This window comes from Nilaparvata lugens, chromosome 7 (genome assembly GCF_014356525.2).
Source record: "Nilaparvata lugens isolate BPH chromosome 7, ASM1435652v1, whole genome shotgun sequence".
Taxonomy (NCBI): domain Eukaryota; kingdom Metazoa; phylum Arthropoda; class Insecta; order Hemiptera; family Delphacidae; genus Nilaparvata; species Nilaparvata lugens.
Genome location: NC_052510.1, coordinates 10,088,195 through 10,104,629, shown reverse-complemented (window position 1 = coordinate 10,104,629; position 16,435 = coordinate 10,088,195). Strand labels below are relative to the sequence as shown.

Genomic DNA, 16,435 nt, shown 5'->3' with positions numbered 1-16,435 from the left:
TATTTTCAAAAACGACTTCTCTGATTGGTTCTCGTGAAATTAATCACGATTAAAATTTAACCGGCTGTTGTGCAACCGGGCCTATATCTCTTTAAGGTCTTTGGTGCACCTGGCCTTAGTCTCTGGCTGGATTGCACCAAGCGAAGTAAGTTTCAATCCCGGATCAGCTGATTGTTAAGTAGATATGATCAGCTGATTCGTGAAAGTACAAATCCCGGTTGGCCTAATCCAGTTTTGGAATAATAATTGAAGGTTGGTAAGTTCCAAGCATTGTTGCCAGAGTAAAACCATAGCCACCTCTAATACAAGGCCCCGGCCTACGATATTGCAACGTCGCAGCGTAGGCCTAGAATCTAGTGGTGCGTACAGACTTTCGCTCTGCTCCGCAACCGAACGTCACTCCAGCAGAGCGATTGATGATCGACCGGGGAGCAACAGTGGTTCGACCGGGGAACGCGAGAAGATCTAACATCTTCCGTAACGTTCATGATGGGTGCGTGGGCGGAGCGACTGTGGTTCGATGGAGGAACGAGGGAGGTACGAGGGCGGAGCGTGCTCGGTGCGGGTTGGAAGCGCGTATATGTGTACGCAGCTTAATACATGTTTGGTGAAAAAGATCAGCTGTATTTTTTTAAATCTTTTTCACCAATCATGTATTAGATTCTAGGCCTACTAACACTGCGATGTTGCAATATCGTAGGCCGGGGCCTTGTATTAGAGGTGGCTATGGTAAAACTGATGAGGTTCGTAATATCTGAAACGCACTAGTTGGGTGATAAAACTAATACATTCCGAATAAGTTTTTCACCAGGAACAATACCTACAAATATTTACTGGACACTCTGTATAATTGTCTTGTAATTTAAAAGTGAAGAAGTTGATAAGATAAAAATGACAGATAACATACAGAGATTGTGAAGATTTTGAACTGAATAAAGCACAAGTACGAACATATTATTGGAATTATAGATAGCTAATCCTAGCTGCTGGAAAGCTTACCAATTTCGACACCTTTAAAAATATAAATTGACAATAGTCATAATTTATAACAAGATGAAATATATATGGAATATCCTTGGTTATTTGTTACCAATATGATGGCTGGGAGCAGGTGTGGAATATTATTGAGATCTTGAAGTGATAGAAAGATACCACCAATTTTCTCCAAGTGATGAAGACCAAGAGGAATTCCCTGAAAGAATAAAAATTATCGAATGAAATGGACAACATATAAGTATAAATTTCAATCAAAAACTCATCAATGGAATAAAAACCTAACCTACGCACTCTAGATTTGGTTCTCTGTGATTTACCCGTTATAAACGTAGAGCATAACCTCTAATGCACTGATACCAGAGGATTATGGAGCATCATCTTTTAAAATAATTTTTGATAAGAATAATGTAGATATTGGTTGTAGCAGTTTAAAAAGTACGTCCTAAATTCCAAATGATCACTATTTATCAAAACCTATTGAATAGAATCTACCAAGGAAATTTGTAGACGAACTGCATCGAAAAATCTTGTATCAGTACATACATTACTTGTTTGAAATGACGTAACAAATGACATTTAAAAAACGCAAATTTTGTGAAATTCGTAAATATTAATTATTATTATTAAAGCTTGGCAATCTGTTTTAGTGAGAAATAAAGACATAGTTGATGATCCAACTAGGAGGGTGAATGGTTTTAAGCTGCCTCGACAGTTGTGGGTGAGACTGAACAGATTTAGAACAGGACAAGAGAGATGCCAAAAAAACATGCATCGATGAGGCATATCAGACACCCCTCTCTGTGAATGTGGTGGGGAGCAAAGCATGAACCACATCATTACAGAGTGTTCTTTGTCAAGATTCTAGGGAGGGCTACAAAAATTGCATGTAGCAGACGACGAGGCCATACTCTGGCTCAAAAACTTTAAAATACTTGTATGAATTGTTTTCATCTCTTTCTATTATTATTTGTCTCTGCCACTGTATCCATACGACATAATTATAATAATTATATATTATTATTAAACAAAAATTCAAATACTTCAATATTTGCAGTAGCAGAAGTCTTCGGGGTGAATTACAGCATTTAATTTGGATTTTCGTTTAACAATAATAATAAATTCATTAGCATTTGAATGATTGCAATATCTCAGTAATTTCCATCTGTTGTTAATATTGATTAAAAAGTTAGTAATGATCCGTCAACGAGACCTCCAACATTCAACTTCTCGTCTGATTTGTTGAAAGCTTTGTCTATACAAAGCTTTCCACACTTTAACTTTGCAAGCACACACTTTCCAAGCTTTTAACTTTGATGAATCTTTCAACTTTTCCCAAAAATCACAGCTGTGATAAGTTCTAAATAGTGTGTTTGTCTTTTCGGTCTCAAAATTTTATTGTTTTTCAAAGTTTGGAATTTTTCTAATTAATTGTGATTAATTTAATTCAGAAGTATTTTTTTAATTTAAAAATGATTTTTGTGTGTTTTGAATTGTAAATTGAGTGTGTAATTGATGATTGTTAAGTGACACATAACCTACCTAGCTACATTTGGACTGATGTATAAATTAGAATTGAAACCGTTTTGGGCTTATAAGCCTGTGGTACTTTTCTGTAAGTTGTGTAATTCTAAATGATCAAATAAATAAATAAATAAATAAATAAATAAATAAATAAATAAATAAATAAATAAATAAATAAATAAATAAATAAATAAATAAATAAATAAATAAATAAATAAATAAATAAATAAATAAATAAATAAATAAATAAATAAATAAATAAATAAATAAATAAATAAATAAATAAATAAATAAATGAACTTACAAATGCTTAATCATAGTATTCGTATGGCTTTTATAGGTGGGGGGGGGGAGTCGTCCCTGACAGAAGTTCCACCTCACCAGATAATTTGAGCCGTCAATGGGTCTCACGAATGTTAAAAATCAGCCAATACCTACAGTTCAACGTGCCTATCCGATAACACGCTTAATGACCAAGGGCCGTTTGCACAGTGATAGCTTAAACTGAATTCAATCAGCTGTTGGCTGACACTCAAAATGCATTACAACAAATGATACTTGATAACGATTTAATCCAGTTTAAGATAAAATTTAGTTTAAACTGGCACTGTGCAAACGGCCCTTAATGAGATAACACGTTGACTGAGATGTACATTGTAAAAAACTGACATTGTAAAAAACGATCTGACAACGTTGCGAAGGTAGAAAAGGATAGCGCTATCTGCTTTGTCGAGTGATAGACAAGGATAGCAACACCAATGTTAATTAGATACTGCCATTATAACGAGGATCTCACTATAGGAGTTGGAGTGGAAACGAAATTTTGAAAAGCAACAACTTGAAGACAAGCCTACCTGTAAACGAAGCCGGATCTATTTGACAAGCAGAAAGCCGTGCACGTTGACTATGAACTTTTCGAAGTTGTCGTTGAACGTCTTCCACTCAGCCTTGGAATTGTTGAGGTAGACATTGCTGGTCAGCCCCGTGAACTCCTGGGCCAGTCGCTCCGCCACTGTCGGCTCACTGCCATCGATTAGCGTCTGCACGAATTGCCTGTAGTCGTCCTGAAAACATGCATTAATTGGTAAGTTGTAATATAGAATACTTTTGAAAAATATGCAACTTCATATATCATGAAATAAATTGTCTGTAATCAAAACATGCAATTCATAAGAAGTTACAGTTATTTTAAAACAGATTGCGACATCATTAGTCATGTGATAAAATAATGTAACTCAATAATGAATAGAAGTTAGACAATGACCACAGTATGACATTATAGTAATCCTCATCGTAATAAATAATTGTGCAACAGTGAGATTCATGAAAATCAGCAACTGATTAGCATTGGTTTGCTACCCTTGACTGTCATTCTGACACATCAGATAGCTCTATACTTTTCTAGCTCCAAATTGCCAAATTATTTAGTTGCAAAATTGATTGCAGGCCATGTAGTAATTAAACGAGCTACCAGAATATTTCATCTAAATTATGAGGATTTATTATTGAATCATGAAAAGATTTATTTTCTTGGTGAATATATTTGAGATATAATTGATAATCAACAATTTATTAATATTAGACCTTTATAAGATACACCTAGATTTGTATAAATATCTACAATAGAAGGCGGTGGAAAAAGAAACCAGGAAACTATGCCGTAAAGTATGAAAAATAATAAAAAATTGCAATAAATTAAACACTGTAGTCAGAGATGTTGCAGGACATAATGATGCCTTCAGCATCGAAGCCCTGGGTTTTGTGAAAACGTTATAATAATTGTGCTATTTTTTTAGGAAAAACTAATTCTTTGACAAGCAAACTTACCGAATAGCAGCAGATCAGTTGATAGATGACAACTCCAATGTTTGGAACGGAATCCGAATTGATTTGCCGAGATAGCACCATGTCCAGGAACAACTAGCAATCAAACAAATATGATACATTGAATAACTTCTTTGAAAAAACTAAATTAATACACTCTCGATAGATTTTTACAGAATTGCAATGTATAGGTAGTCTGACCACTCGTCCTGACCTACTCATCTCCCATAGGAATTGGACCTGTATTATAAAAAAACTCAAGCATTTAGTACAATAATCGAGTCGAAGCTTGAAACAAATTATCTGGATATGAATATTCAAAATTCAATTAACTGAGTCTAAACAATCCAAGCCAAAAGTATTAAAAATGTTTTTTACGATAATCCTATTATGTTTAGCGAACAATTTCTGTATGTCTGTTTATATTTTTATATCTGGTTATTTATGTTCAACGGATCTCGAAAACGGCTCTAACGATTCTCACGAAATTTGGAACATAGTAGGTTTATGATATAAAAATTCGATTGCACTAGGTCTCATCCCTGGGAAAACTCGCTGAAGGACATGAAAAGGATAATAATTATTCATCCTTGAAAAAACAGATTATAATTTCGTCGTCTGTCGATAACAGAAGATGCGTGTGCCTGTGTGGGAGATCAGCTGTGTAATCAATCAGCTTACCGTATCTCGCGAGAAATCTAGAAATTTTAATAGACTCGATCAATATAATCTGATTTGTTGACATGAGATGGTATATCATAATATTCAAAGTTAATCATTATTTTATAGTTCTAAGTGATTAGAGAGTTTTATTTTGTTATTCAATTTGGTTTGTAAACAATCTAAATTATAACTTTTATGTTTTCAAATATTTGGACTGAAAATTTGACCTGAATTCAAGTATATGAAACATAACCTACTTTTGGAATATTTATAGTGTATAAATCAAAATTCGGGGAAGAAACAGTTTTGGGATGTGCCTGTTAGTCCTTCCCCAATCATTTTAAAGAATTGAGTTCTGTTTATCAATAAATAAATAACGAGCGAAGCTCGGTGCCCCGATATTTGTCATTAAAACTAGTCTTAGAAACAAACCATCAAATTTCATTCCACTATAAATCTTACACTATAAAAAACTATAATTCCGTTCATCCATATTGATGACCCAAGTAAAAACAGAAGTGAAAGAGAATATAAAAGCTAACAAAATATATATAAGATTGTATATAATTATCGTAATACAATTAACAATAACTTTCTAGCCCAAGAGAGCGAACAACACCCAACTCCCGTCGATGAAACTTCAACAAAAACATATATTTTATACTAATTGATTAACAAAAACTTATTGATTAACAAAAACAATTAAAACATATATTTTATACTAATTGAACTTCAACAAAAACATATATTTTATACTAATTGATTATTTTTTGTTATCGATAAAATAAAAAGAAAACAAGCAGCTCACTTTAAAAAAAAGGTCTAAACAAAAACAAAACTCAATGACAAAAAAGTGCCAGGCAAAACATCACTTAAGCCACAATAATTATTGATAAATATTCATTGATCAATGAAATATTGAGAAAACGTGTGGCTCACCTTCAGAAAAGGCCTGAAGACCTGTTTAGCAGGCGCAGCCTCCTCGCCGGCTGAGTTGAGATGCGCGCAGAACGCCTTGATGAAGTCACAACACCTCACGTGGACGTCCTGTGTGAACGCCTTTAGGCCCAGTTCAACGGTCATCAGCACCCCTTCCAGAAAGCCCGCCTGTTGTTGGCACAGCTTATCCGGGTACATTTCTGCTATGTGTAGGATCAGCTGAAAAATACAGTGGGCAAGATTAGTTATTTGTGCAACTAGTGCGCAAAGTGACAGTATGCTGCGCCGAAAGAAACGTTTACGCACGAGCCGGAAGTAGACGAGGGCGGAATGGTTTCTTGAGTGCAGCAGAGTAACTTTGCTCTCGTATTTCACATTAAATTTTTCCTACAGTTACCATTGAATATGAGAAGTGGTTGATAATGGGTAAAATTATGGCTGAAATCCATCAAATGTTTGTCTGTATAATTTATTTTAAACTTGATAATCAAATTGAAAATTAATAATCGATAATTTAACAAGATTAAAAATTAAATTAATCCAATTAATTTGAAAATTTGAATAATCCTATCCTATTATATTAAGCGAGCAATTTCTGTATTTATATTATATATGGTTATTTTTATATGGTTATTTATTTTTAACGGATCTCGAAAACGGCTCTAACGATTTTCACGGAATTTGAAACATGGTAGGTTTATGATATAAAGATTCGATTGCACTAGGTCTCATCTTCGGGAAAACTTGTTGAACGACATTAAAAGAATAATAATATTTATCCTTGGCTGAAACAGCTGTGGATAGTAAAAAAGTGAGTGAGCGAGTGAGTATGTGAAAAATCATAATATCGCATCCCCGAAATTCATAAGATGACATAATAATATAGCCAGCTGTGATCATTTTAGAGAATTGTGTTCTGTTTATCAATAAATAAAAATAACGAGCGAAGCTCGGTGCCCCGATATTTTTTGAGTGAATCTTGATTTCTAAATAATTTTTCAACCAATCAATTTATGAATGAAAAAATATTATTTGAAATTATGAATAATTCATAATATTCAAAATGTATAATTTAATGAATTCTCATTTTTATTTATTTTAAAATCAGAAAAAATATAGATAGAACAAATTCGCAATCAATACACGCTAACAATGTCAACAGCTGATTGGGATTGCTGCAAGATAATACGCAAAGTAATACTTTGCGCACTAGAGCGGAAAAGTGGTTCTTTGCGTTCTGTAATCAGTGCAGGAATGGTCACTTTTCAAGGTAACTGAAGGAAAAATAATGATTTTACATTTTCCCCGTGAAACAAAACATAAAATACAATATTGTTCCAAACATACAAAATACAATAATCATACAAGTTCAAATGTTCATATTACTAAATTGCAAAATTAGAAGCATAAGGAAGAGAGTCCTTACATTCCAGAAAGTCTTCGAAGATCTATAGTAAAAATAAAATAAGTTGAGACTTGAGGTTCCAGACGACTATGCGCCCAAATATAATTATCATGTATATATGTGACAAATATATGTAACTGAATACATGTGACACACAGCATTGACTAAATTAATGTCAGTAGTTGTCAAATTGAATAAATGCATAGACGTATATTTCGATCATGAACATACTGTGGTTTCAAATACATAAAAAACAGGTTTTCAATAATGAAATATTTTTATTAGACTGAAAATTCAAAATTTCGATAGTAAAATTTAAAAAGAGACCCTAGATTGGAATATAATTACAGTAATTATACATTTCAGAATAATGCCTTACGAAATTACCTTGTAGTATTGAGCACAGAGATTAGGAAACTTCAATAGTTCAACAGTCATAATAGGTAGGATCATCCTTAGTCCATAAACTGAGATATCACCACGATTTATTTCATTCTGTACAGCATCTCCTTCGTCATCTGTAATTAAAACAAGTAATAACTATGTTAGTTATAGTTATAGTTGAATAACTTTATTCTTTATTGATTCATACAGTAAGTTCATCATCAAAATGATAGGGAGAGAGAACGAAATAAGGTAACCTTGTGCTATTCCTTTCTCAAATTTAGATAAGGTTACACATAGTCTCACCGCTTTTTTCTTCAGATACCACAATACCGAACGACAATTTTAGGAGCTTCGTTCTGTGTTACGGCTTCTCGTGAATGGAATGCTATGTCACTTTATATTATCCTTTCCCCATTCTTATCACTATTCAAAAAAAGAGTGCACCGACACCTAACTCTTGCTTCTAGGTATTGACTCATGGCTGGTAACGAGGAGGAATTGTATTTCTTCTTTTTATAATATACTTACTTAAGAAATGTAGATAATGATTTCTGCATGGGTTCACGAACTGCATGACTTTTTTCTTCTTATTTTTCTATGTACGTATCTTTCTATCTTGTTTTTTGGAGTAATCTACATTAATTTTTACTTTGCTCATCTATTACAATTTTAGTTTTACATTAATACTTATAGTTTATTCATGTACAGTGCTATTTTGTTTTGTACCACTATGTGTCTTGTTAGACGCAGTGGAAATTGTCATATAAATAAATAAATAATTAGTCCGAAATAAGTTAGTTGCATGGCATCACATGAACTGAACTAATATTGGTGAATTGAAGGAGCAAGCCAAAAATAATTCTCAATAGATACTAAAATATTATCAATATTACTCAAACTGTTGAGAATTCTTCATACAAAATTACAATCGGTGATATTACCATACATTTAGAACGTAGCATCGAGTAGCGGTAATCATATTTTATACTAGATGAAAGTTGAGGAAATTTTCAGTGTATATTTACGATGAAACATTTTCAATTTGATAATATTTCAGCAAAAAAAATATTATAATTTTTGCAATTCAACTGCCTATGAATAAAAAAAATGTAAAAAGTAATCAATTAAAGATAATAGAATAGAATAACTTTATTAGCCTCAATAGTACATCACAATTTGACATATGCAGGCCAGTCAACACAATACAACACAGCGCAATAAAACCGGTCAATAAAACACTACAATTAAACAGTAGTACACAGTAGTACATTGGATTCAAATTCAAATATACATTACATACAGTTCATAATATACAATAATACACATTGTCACAAAGTAAAATTGTGACGAGAAAATAATAAATAATATTATTGAAAGACGCTCGGCTATCAGCAATGCTAGCCGACCGCGGAGATAAGGGAGGTACCGATGGCGCACCATCTTCCGCGCATCAAGACAATTTCCACCGCCTCTGGCGGCGGCTCAACTCCATCCCCTCCACTTTGGGGGAGTATTTAAAGGCCGGACGAGCCCCAGACCACAGCATTCCGCTCACAACCTTCCTGCTCCTGGTACAGCGGCCCGTTGGCTGCCGTACGTCCCCGACCTCCTGCCCTGGTACAGCGGCCCATGGCTGCCGTACGTCCCTAACCTTCCATCTCCCTAGGGCACAGCGGACCGTTGTCTGCCGTCCTGACCTCCCATCACCTAGGGCACAGCGGACCGTTGTCTGCCGTCCCTGTCCTCCCATCTCCCTAGGGCACAGCGGACCGTTGTCTGCCGTCCCTGTCCTCCCATATCCCCAGGGCACAGCGGACCGTTGTCTGCCGTCCTGACCTCCCATCACCCTAGGGCACAGCGGACCGTTGTCTGCCGTCCCTGTCCTCCCATTTCCCCAGGGCACAGCGGACCGTTGTCTGCCGTCCCTGACCTCCCATCACCTAGGGCACAGCGGACCGTTGTCTGCCGTCCCTGACCTCCCATCACCCTAGGGCACAGCGGACCGTTGTCTGCCGTCCCTGTCCTCCCATTTCCCTCAGGGCACAGCGGACCGTTGTCTGCCGTCCCTGTCCTCCCATCTCCCTAGGGCACAGCGGACCGTTGTCTGCCGTCCCTATTCTTCCTTCTCCCCAGGGCACAGCGGACCGTTGTCTGCCGTCCCTATTCTTCCTTCTCCCCAGGGCACAGCGGACCGTTGTCTGCCGTCCCTATCCTGTCTGTCCTTCCTTTTCCTACTTCACTGGAGCGGAACCGAGGCCGTAAGGCCGATACAAAATTACATCAAAGTGGTGTCATCAGAGAAGAGAGCGACCTTCACGCCGTCAGAAGCACCAGGAGGTGCTGTTCACGCCAGCTGAGGCACAAAGAAGAAGGAAGAGGAACTTCGACTTGCCTCCTTACCCCGCCCACATTACGACTGAGCGAAGTCATCCAGGAGCAACACCTGGGTATCAATCACCCACCTCTGAAGCTACTCAGGGTGTACGTGATAGATTGGCGCCCAACGTGGGGCACGAGGCAACGAAGTAAGAATCATGAGTGAACAGGGAGAGTCTGATTCAGATGCTCAACACCAGGAGCTGACAGAGGATCAGTTGGTCGAGGACATAAACCCCGAGGTGATAGCCGACCCCAGAGTTTCCTGGATCTATAGATTGAAAAAGGATGAGGCATTCAATCTTCTACAAGATTGGGGCATAGTGTCATCTGGAACACTTGCTGAGTTGAGAAAGTTGTTAGTAGAACAACATGAGAAGATGGCAGTACGTTATCCCAGCCCAAGACCCGGCATAATGAGCGGAAGCAGTGGGGAAACTAAACACTTGGTGACAGGTACCCATACTGAGGTTAAAACCAATATTCACACAAACCCCCTCATGGACCCAGGGGCGGTATGTGACAAGGTAAGAAGCTGGAGACTGTCATTCGACGGCCAATCAGATGCTCCCAGCTTCTTGGAAAGGCTAGACGAGCTACAACAAGCCTATGGGCTCACTGGCAACCAACTACTAGTCGCGCTACCTGAGCTACTAGTTGGTAAAGCTACTCTATGGATGCGTAATCGTCGTGACCAGTGGAAATCGTGGGACAATTTTGTGACAGATTTCAGATCACGCTACTACCCACTCACCTATGAGGAGGACCTCGAGAATTTAATACAGGCAAGGAAGCAAAGGGAAGGTGAATCGTTTGACGAATTTCTCGAAGATGTACTGACACTCATGAGGCGCCGAGGAGGTTTTACAGACGAGAATAAATTACAGAGAGTGTATAAGAATCTCCTCCCACGGTACAAATTGTATATTCGGCAATCAGATGTTCATAGTATCAACGAATTGGAAAAATTCGCGAGGGAGTATGAACAAATAAAAGCAGAGGAGAAACAGAATAGACAGAATTCGAGAGTTCACATGATTGAGGACACGAAAAAGATTACAAGGCTCAAGGTTGAGACAGTTATAACCCCTACTAGTAACAGACCATCTCTTAGTGAGTCTGAACCCATGTGTGGGCAATACAAGATACCGGGGCACTGGAGATCACAATGTCCCGATATCCCACCAAGTAAAAGGAGCGGAAAGAGAGCACTGAAATGTGTCTGTGATGTGCAGAAGGAGAATAAAACTCCGAACAAGACAGCAGTGATGCGAACAGCACACAGGATTCCTGTGATTGAAGAGTCATCAAGAGACAACAGACTATTCATTGCCGTAATAATCGGCGGTAAAAAGTGTCAGGCCTTGCTAGATACGGGTGCTGAAGCTAATTATATGAGCAACGAGGTCTATGAAGTCATCCGGAAAATAGGGATGATACGGAAAGAACCAGCACGTCACCGCGCGATATTAGCTGATGGACGGTCAACCCCGTTAAATGGGAAAGTGACTACTAATGTGACCATAGAACAAACCACAATTCCACTAGTGGCATCTATAATGGAAGGACTTGAACAAGATCTGCTATTAGGCATGGAATTTATGCGTGAAAACAGAGTGAATATTCACACATTCACAAGAGAGGTGGAGTGGGATCCTCCCCAATTGAATCCTTCAAGACAGCCAATTATGTTGCGATCACCCTTATCGGGGAGTAGGACAACAAAAGTCCCAACAATATCAGCTGTACAATCCGAATCTCAGGATAACAAGGATCACAACAAAAGGATATTCATGCAGGTTGGTTTGAATGGAGTTGAACTCAATGCTTTGATTGATGCCAGGGCGGAATTGTCATATATTCCAGAACAAGCATCTTCGGGCAAAATAGTGATGGATCACAGGAATGAGATGAATGACTCTGAACGGCGGGCCACAATTCATGCCCCAGCCACCAACACAAGTGGTAACTCCAAGAGTGATGTGGAAAAGTTAATAGCACCCCCCACGGTCATGGATGTGAACGATTCCACACCACCCCCCACTGCTATGGATGTGGAGGAGTCCGTGCCACCCTCAATGGTTATGGACGTTGGAGAGCCAACGCAGTGTGCAACGATCAATGAAGTGGTCCCACCGTCCCTGGAACCCACACCTGGTCCCTCAAGGAGGAGGGATCCAGTGTTCTGCAACCGAGTATCGACGCCTGGTAAGCGCAAACGGGCTGGCAAGCCACGTATAAAGATCCAATTACCGGATGGACGACGTAAATATGTGCCCGTAGATCAGGCATAGATGATGCCTATAGGCAGTGGCATACACCTCTAAAGGTGATGCCTGAGCGGCATACACCTCTTAAGGTGATGCCTGAGAAGGTGTACACCTCTAAGGTGATGCCTAGATGGCTCACGCCTTTTAAAGGTGGTGCCATAGAGGGCTCCGACCCCCCCCCCCCCCAAGTAGGAGTGGGGTGTCACAAAGTAAAATTGTGACGAGAAAATAATAAATAATATTATTGAAAGACGCTCGGCTATCAGCAATGCTAGCCGACCGCGGAGATAAGGGAGGTACCGATGGCGCACCATCTTCCGCGCATCAAGACAATTTCCACCGCCTCTGGCGGCGGCTCAACTCCATCCCCTCCACTTTGGGGGAGTATTTAAAGGCCGGACGAGCCCCAGACCACAGCATTCCGCTCACAACCTTCCTGCTCCTGGTACAGCGGCCCGTTGGCTGCCGTACGTCCCCGACCTCCTGCCCTGGTACAGCGGCCCATGGCTGCCGTACGTCCCTAACCTTCCATCTCCCTAGGGCACAGCGGACCGTTGTCTGCCGTCCCTGTCCTCCCATCTACCTAGGGCACAGCGGACCGTTGTCTGCCGTCCCTGTCCTCCCATCTCCCTAGGGCACAGCGGACCGTTGTCTGCCGTCCCTGTCCTCCATCTCCCCAGGGCACAGCGGACCGTTGTCTGCCGTCCCTGACCTCCCATCACCCTAGGGCACAGCGGACCGTTGTCTGCCGTCCCTGTCCTCCCATTTCCCCAGGGCACAGCGGACCGTTGTCTGCCGTCCCTGACCTCCCATCACCCTAGGGCACAGCGGACCGTTGTCTGCCGTCCCTGACCTCCCATCACCCTAGGGCACAGCGGACCGTTGTCTGCCGTCCCTGTCCTCCCATTTCCCCAGGGCACAGCGGACCGTTGTCTGCCGTCCCTGACCTCCCATCACCCTAGGGCACAGCGGACCGTTGTCTGCCGTCCCTGTCCTCCCGTTTCCCCAGGGCACAGCGGACCGTTGTCTGCCGTCCCTGACCTCCCATCACCCTAGGGCACAGCGGACCGTTGTCTGCCGTCCCTGTCCTCCCATTCCCCTCAGGGCACAGCGGACCGTTGTCTGCCGTCCCTATTCTTCCTTCTCCCCAGGGCACAGCGGACCGTTGTCTGCCGTCCCTATTCTTCCTTCTCCCCAGGGCACAGCGGACCGTTGTCTGCCGTCCCTATTCTTCCTTCTCCCCAGGGCACAGCGGACCGTTGTCTGCCGTCCCTATCCTGTCTGTCCTTCCTTTTCCTACTTCACTGGAGCGGAACCGAGGCCGTAAGGCCGATACAAAATTACATCAAAGTGGTGTCATCAGAGAAGAGAGCGACCTTCACGCCGTCAGAAGCACCAGGAGGTGCTGTTCACGCCAGCTGAGGCACAAAGAAGAAGGAAGAGGAACTTCGACTTGCCTCCTTACCCCGCCCACATTACGACTGAGCGAAGTCATCCAGGAGCAACACCTGGGTATCAATCACCCACCTCTGAAGCTACTCAGGGTGTACGTGATAACATCATTCAAAAATATACATTATTTTTAAAACTGCACATTTCAAAATCCCTTGGATATATTTTTTTCTCGATATATTCTTTGACAGAGTAGAAGGGATTATCTACAAGAAATTTTTCTAACGCATTTCTAAACCTTTTATAATTAAGTTGTCTTATTTCAAAGGGCAGTCTATTCATAATTTTGATTGCGGCATTAGCGGGGCTTTGATCTGTCTTGTGGAGTCTACTTGTTGTTACATTCAAAGATTGACTTGCTCGTGTATTATGTGTATGTGTAGCACTTCTTAACTTAATTATATCGGGATTAGCTTTCAAGAACAATAAACATTGTAATACGTATAATGAAAAGAGTATTGATATACGCAATCCCTTGAAAATTTCTCTACAATGTTCACGAAATGTAGCTTTGGCAATGACTCTGACAGCCTTTTTTCTGCAATAAAAAGATATCATGCGCTTGATATCTTATAAATAATAAGAAACAACAAGCACCAGTTACTAACCGTAACAGCTAAAATATTATTTGTCTCCTTTAAAAATAGATTCTATACAAATTTATGGAAGTCAAACGAAAATAATAATGATGAAAACGATGAAGTAGACTCACCAGGTCCCAAGACAAAGCTGATCTCTCTTGGTAACAGGCCAATCAACAGTTCGATGAGCAGCTGTAGCGCGTTGTAGGAGTCCTCTTCAGCCGCCGCTTCCAGGCTCAGTCGATTGTTATTATTGTTGGTGTAGGTCTGCACTACGCCATGACAGATCTGGTACAGTTTCATCCTCTCGTTCTAAACAAACAAAATTAGACATTAAAACATAAGATCAAGTCAAATGATTTTTATAACAACTACCTTCTAGTCGTGACCCTATTTTTTTCTGGCGTTAGCCGTGGCCCTGGGTCCCAGGGACCCACTTCTTTCATATTGAATATATCAATATATTTCAAGGTATAATGTTATTCTATGATTCTGATATGTCCAAGGGTTATTGATGAACGCAACGAGCACTTACGTAAAGCAGAAATCGATCTTTATTATAATTATAAAAATAAATTTATAAAACCTTGCATTTTTAGGGTAGAAAAAAGTAACGTTTGGTTATTATTTTATATAAAGTGAACAAAAATTATAGTGATGAATACTATGATGGATCTTACATGCAACACTACTAGAATGATGGGAAAAAATTGGAAGATCATAGTTCACTCTTAGGGTAGTTTTTACCCAACCCTCAACCTCAAGTTCATGTTGAACAATCTTTGCAAAACTTATGAAATTATAGTGATGAATACTATTATAAATCCTTAAACCTACATGAAACACTACTAGAAATCATGAAAAATATATAAGGTCATATAATGTTCACTCTTAGGGGATGTTTAGTATCCCTAGGATCACATGAAGTTCATTGGTTTCACTATCATCCTACTCAGGGTCAGTATCCTTATATTGAACTATGAATTTATTTTTATCATCACTAATGTCATTAAAATAGAAATCAATTTTAACATTCTTCAAAGTCTCTGTTCAAAATGTACATGTTGACTGCTTGAATGCAATCACTATTGCATAAAAATGTGCATTTGAAAAAAATGTAAAAAGTTACGTTAGTCGTAACCCTTGTGTCCCAGGGACCCAAAAGCGTCATTTCACAAAAACAACAAGTCACAGAGCACTAACACTCTACATCAAGTTCAAGTGTCTACTGACATGAATTTACATAGGTCTCAATAGACAGTAAAGCAGACGGAAGCAAAATTATAACTAAAACAAAAATTGCCCGGGTCCCTGGGACCCAGGGTCACGACTAGAAAGTTAACAGAAAACTGCATAAGCAGCCAATATTTACAACATTATTAAATTTGCAGCCAACTTATTAAACAAGCAGCCAACATTATTAAATTTTTAACATAATTTCAGTCTACTGTACTCCGGACAACTCAGCTACTAATCTAGATACTCGCTTCCCCCACTTGTTCAGTTAATTTTCTACCGGACTACTTAATAGTAGAAGCAGAGAAAACTCCTATAATTCTACCATATTTTTTATGGTAATTCTACCATATTATAATTCTCCTATAATTCTTATATATTCTACCACAGAATACAATTATTGTATTCTGTGGTAGAAGGCAAACTAGTATACAAGTGAAAGATAAAATGTGATGGAGAGTGAAGCTAGAGGGGTTAAAGTTATCTCTAGAGTACGGTTTAATGTCAAAACTATTAAAGAATCTAATAACTATATTAGACTAAAAACGTGTTCTTTGCAAAAAAAATGGACATCAAAAAAGGGCAATCAGGAATTCCAATATTATAATAGCGCTACAAATGAATCCAATTTGAATTTAGTAAGAAATAAAAAATGGGAGGATGGTGTTCGAAAGATGGCGGAGGAGAGAGGCGTGGAGTGGAGAGAAGTGAGAAGGAAGGCGCAGGAAAGAGAAAGATGGAGGGCTCTCGTAAACCTCAACACCTAACGGTAAAAGAGGATTGAC

At 39.3% G+C, this 16,435-nt stretch overlaps 1 protein-coding gene across 1 annotated transcript in view; it reads right to left on the bottom strand.

Annotated features, from left to right (window-relative positions):
• Positions 1-608: 608 nt before the first annotated feature.
• Positions 609-16,435, bottom strand: part of LOC111055745 (exportin-4) — a 46,454-nt gene continuing 30,627 nt past the window's right edge. Inside the window, exons 19-24 of the mRNA XM_039433650.1 lie at positions 14,546-14,726; positions 7,736-7,866; positions 5,944-6,162; positions 4,345-4,437; positions 3,372-3,581; positions 609-1,192 (exon numbers count right to left, since the gene is read on the bottom strand). Coding sequence (XP_039289584.1) covers positions 3,390-3,581; positions 4,345-4,437; positions 5,944-6,162; positions 7,736-7,866; positions 14,546-14,726 — 816 coding nt within the window. The 3' untranslated portion in view covers positions 609-1,192; positions 3,372-3,389. The remainder of the gene's footprint in view (positions 1,193-3,371; positions 3,582-4,344; positions 4,438-5,943; positions 6,163-7,735; positions 7,867-14,545; positions 14,727-16,435) is intronic.